General features: G+C 36.4%; 1 protein-coding gene across 9 annotated transcripts in view; it reads right to left on the bottom strand.

Moving 5' to 3' along the window:
• Nucleotides 1-2,309: 2,309 nt before the first annotated feature.
• Nucleotides 2,310-4,443, bottom strand: part of ART3 (ADP-ribosyltransferase 3 (inactive)) — a 36,578-nt gene continuing 34,444 nt past the window's right edge. For 8 of the 9 annotated variants that reach the window (XM_063107646.1, XM_063107649.1, XM_063107650.1 and 5 more), the window contains one exon: nucleotides 2,310-2,651. In XM_063107646.1, the coding sequence (XP_062963716.1) occupies nucleotides 2,518-2,651 (134 nt within the window). In that variant the 3' untranslated portion in view covers nucleotides 2,310-2,517. The remainder of the gene's footprint in view (nucleotides 2,652-4,443) is intronic. The other variant, XM_063107651.1, reaches the window with a different exon arrangement.

Raw genomic sequence — 4,443 nt, 5'->3', positions numbered from 1 at the left:
GAATACACCTAAACAATTAGTATATAACAAAGTTACTTATCATTTTTGCAACTCTTGTTTTTTAAACATTTTTATTTCTAAAAAAGATGAAAACTTATAAATAAATTCTTAATTTCTAATTACTTTTATTTAATGCTCTTTGGTGCTTTATTTTATTTGGCTATTGGGGAATGACCATTTATGTCCACATAGGTACTACATTCATAATCATAATCACAATTCAGGAATTTTAGTGTTTTTTTAAAGTCTGATTTATCCATTCTAAGGACTTTTGTCAATACTGATATATTTTGACTAGGATATGTCAAACAAAACTTATTTCAGATATCATCTAAGATAAAGAATTCCCTAATATATCATTAGCATCTGAAAACATTAGAAAATCTGAGACATAATAATGTGAAATAGTGATTAACAACTGGATCATTTTAAACAATATTTCTGACTACAGACTATACAATGTTGGCCCCTCTTGAAATGCTTAAACTTTGCACTTCTGTGTGATGCTTTGACTTATATTGAGAGGTGTTATAAGAAACAGCCCCGTGAATCCTGCTGCTGTATTTACTGTGGGGATGATGAAGAGTGTGACACACTGTATATTCAGAGTTCAGCCCCTCAGAACCCACTGGAGGAATTTCTCCTCAGTTGCAGACTAGGTTATTGTTGTGTTGGAGACTGGAAACTTTAAAACTTATGTTTCTTTCCAAGATAGCTGCTAGAAGTTTGCAGCCACTTTTGTCAAGCTTATGGCCTGCAAATTTGTTACACTACTCTATATACTACCCTCTTTCATCATATTTTCCTACCCATTGTCTCAATTCCAACAGTGTTAGGAGAGGCATTTCTTTCTCTTCTTGTCCACATTTTCTCTTTGGCCCAGAAGATAGGCACTTTGATCATTCCCATCCACAGGGCCATATATGGAAGGAGTTTCTGTCCGTCTGCACTTCCTTACAGTAGGAAGAATTGTTGCCCTAATTGATCAAAATTGTTCATTGAGCAACATAAGCTAGTAGGTTGATCGCTAGTCATGCATACCATGCTAACTTCTCTAGCTTTTCATTTTTCATGTTCTGATATTGTTAGGTTCCTAGTCCCCACAAGATAAATACACCTAGACAGTATGCCTTTTAAAGACAGACCTAGTTATCCTAGGTTTCAATCCCACTTGTGACTGCATATGTAAAGCTGGCCTGTGATCCTTGTTCATATAGCTCGTTAGATACCTGGAATCAGTACTACAGGTGTCTTCCAAGCAAGTGATAACCAAGTGCTATAGACTGAAGTTTGTGCCTCCCAAAAATTGGGTGTTAAAATCCGAACACCCAATATGATGGTATTAGGAGGTGGGGTCTTTGGGAGGTGATCAGGTCATGAGGGTGGAGCCTTCATGAATTGGATTAGTGCTCTAGCATGTGAGGACATAGTGAGATGGCAGTCATCTGCAGTCCAGGAAGAAGGCCCTCACCAGGAACTGTATCTGCCCGCACCTTGATTTTGGACTTCCCAGTCTCCAGAACTATGAGAAATAAATTTCTGTTGTTTATAAGCCACCCATTCTATGGTATTGTTATAGCAGCCCAAACCAACTAAGACCAAGTTCTAAATTTGGGTGAGTGGGAGAAAGACCCACTTTGGCCTCAGAACTAAGTTGCGTTCTGTAACACAATATACCAGAAGTTCTGCATTTAGTCCACAACTGGCTAGTGGGTCTGGTGGATGGTCGTCACTCAAAATTTTGAACATAAAGAGAGGTTAAGTGGTAGAATAAAAGCACATTGAACCCTTAACACCTACTTTAGATTTTACGTAGCTTTTCTGTACCTTTGAAAGTAGCCTTAAGCTCTTTTTGAAATATTGGCAAAGTGTAAACAAGTCTCAGTTACCAAAGCCTATGCCTGAATCAGTCACTACTCAAGTACCATAATACCTCAAGAAAAAGGGTACTGTACTATATAACTTCATTTTTCCTTGCTTAACATAGTCATTCAGTACCCTACCTTCCTGAGTTAACATGATACTGTGTGCAAAACATTTTGTAAACTTGTATTTACAAAAATGTAAGTGTTTATATGTCGAGGGAAGATGAAAAGATTGAGGGAAGAGATGACACTCTCTGAAGGCAAAGTTTGATCCTTTAAAGAGGTGAGTAGAATATCTTTAAAACTCTAATTCAGGTATTATATTCATGTTAACCAGTAACAGTACTGGACATTTTAATGTCTGGCAATTCTACTGAAATTATATCTAATAATCTTAAAGTATTTTATTGAATTCAATCAGAAGTATACATTTTTTTTTTAAATCATAAGATTAATATAGAAATAAGTGAAAAGTTAATTCTGTGACATAGCTGGACCAACTTTCAGAACTTTCAAAAGGAATAACAAATATACAGTTCTCATTTTATCGAGTGACTTTGCCAACAACTGAAAAATACATCATTTTGATCTCCTGTGGGATCCCTATAGTATATTAAAAGTAAGGGATAAGAAAGGTAAAGAGTATATCAAACTACAGAGCAATAAAGAGATTTACAGCAGAAGCACTGATTAAAACGATGAATGTCCCAAATGGTGGAAGGAGCACTTTGCCAGAGGATGCAGAAGGATGGGTTTTGGGACTGGCAACAGGAACTGGACCTGGAGCTGTGTAAGAGAACACACAGTCATTGACATGTCATTTTTGTTATAAAGTATCATCCACCTATACCATATATCTTGAATATGTAAACAACTACACTGAAGAGTTAGCATGTATCTGAAATACTTCCAAGCAGGAGCAATTTTCAAATAAATGTTGTTCATTACAGATATCAGGCTATATTTCCATATATATCATCAGGGTGTGCTGCTCTAGATTTTATCTAGGATTTCATCAGCTTTTTGTTTGTGGTGTTTTTTTTTTTTTTTTTTTTTTTTCTGGTGGCTGGCCAGTATGTGGTTCGAACCCTTTGCCCTGGTCTTATCAGAAACCCTTGACTTGGTCTTATCAGCACCATGCTCTAATCATATAATCATAGGCTTTTTAATCTCTATATATCTAAAACAATTGTTTTGGTTCAAATTCTCTGAATTTCTTAGCAATTTTTTATTTCCATTTTCTGTATATACATGCAAGGCAAAGGTTAACCCTGTATCTCTTCTATTTCAAACAAGACAATTTATTTCACATGCATATTCAAATAGCTACCAATATACAACTGGATATACAGGTGTCCCTCAATATCCATAGGGGATTTGTTTCAGGACCCCCCTCAGATACCAAAACCCACAGATGCTCAAGTTCCTTATATAAAATGGAGTAGTATTTGCATATAACCTATGCACATCCTCCTGTATACTTTAAATCATCTCTAGACTATACATATAATACCTAATACAATGTAAATGCTACGTAAATAGTTATTTTTTAATATATTTTATTGTTGTATGTTACTTTTTATTTTTTGAATATTTTTGATCCATAGCTGGTTGAATCCACGGATGTGGAACCTGTGGATATGGAGGGCTTTAAACACAAAGCCCTGCAAGCTGATAAAAAAACAAACATTTTTTACTCTACACACATTGTTCTGGAGAGAACTGCTTCCCTTTCATCTGAACTAGTGGAGAACAGCATGGAGTCCATCCATAGCATAATCTGTTTTATGCTGCCCTAAACTGATAACTGATTTATGGTGGTGTTTTTGTTTAAACAGACTATATAGGGGATGGTTGACTGGAAGTATCCAATGGGATCACCACTAAGATTTTAGAAGTGAAGCCAAGAGGGCCGGCCCCATGGCTCACTCAGGAGAGTGTGGCGCTGGTAACTCCAAGGCCGCGGGTTTGGATCCTATATAGGGATGGCCGGTGCGCTCATTGGCTGAGCGTAGTGCAGACCATACCGTGCTGAGGGTTGCGATCCCCTTACTGATCAAAAAAAAAAAAAAGGAAGTGAAGCCAAGAGAAATAGCCAGTAAGTTTTATAAAAGCCTTCATATTATCAATTAACTTGCCATAGTTAAAACATGCAGTTATTATATATACATATATGGGGAAATGGATAGGCAGATGCTCTCATGCATTAGTATGTTACTGTAGGCCAGTGGTTCTCAAGGGTGCAGTATTGCCCTGAGAGGAAGTTTGGACAATTGCCAGCGTATTTTTTTGATTTTCACAACAATGGAGTGGAGGCAAAGGGCTAGATATCCTGCAATACTCAGAACAGTCTTGCATAATGAAAAACTGACCCACTTCCTGCACACCTGTACTACTAGACATACAGGTAAGTTAAAAACCTATTTATAGTGGTCAAACCCAGAACCTAAAGCAGTTTTACATGTAAACAAAATATTTTTGGAAAGTTTTAATAAAGTAATTTTTATGTAGTGTCCACTGTATTTCTTCACTTTCATTTTCATACTTGAATAGCTTCCAATCTTCTCTTAAATTCAAA

Source organism: Cynocephalus volans, chromosome 9 (genome assembly GCF_027409185.1).
Source record: "Cynocephalus volans isolate mCynVol1 chromosome 9, mCynVol1.pri, whole genome shotgun sequence".
NCBI lineage: Eukaryota > Metazoa > Chordata > Mammalia > Dermoptera > Cynocephalidae > Cynocephalus > Cynocephalus volans.
This window is presented reverse-complemented; position numbering and strand designations above follow the sequence as displayed.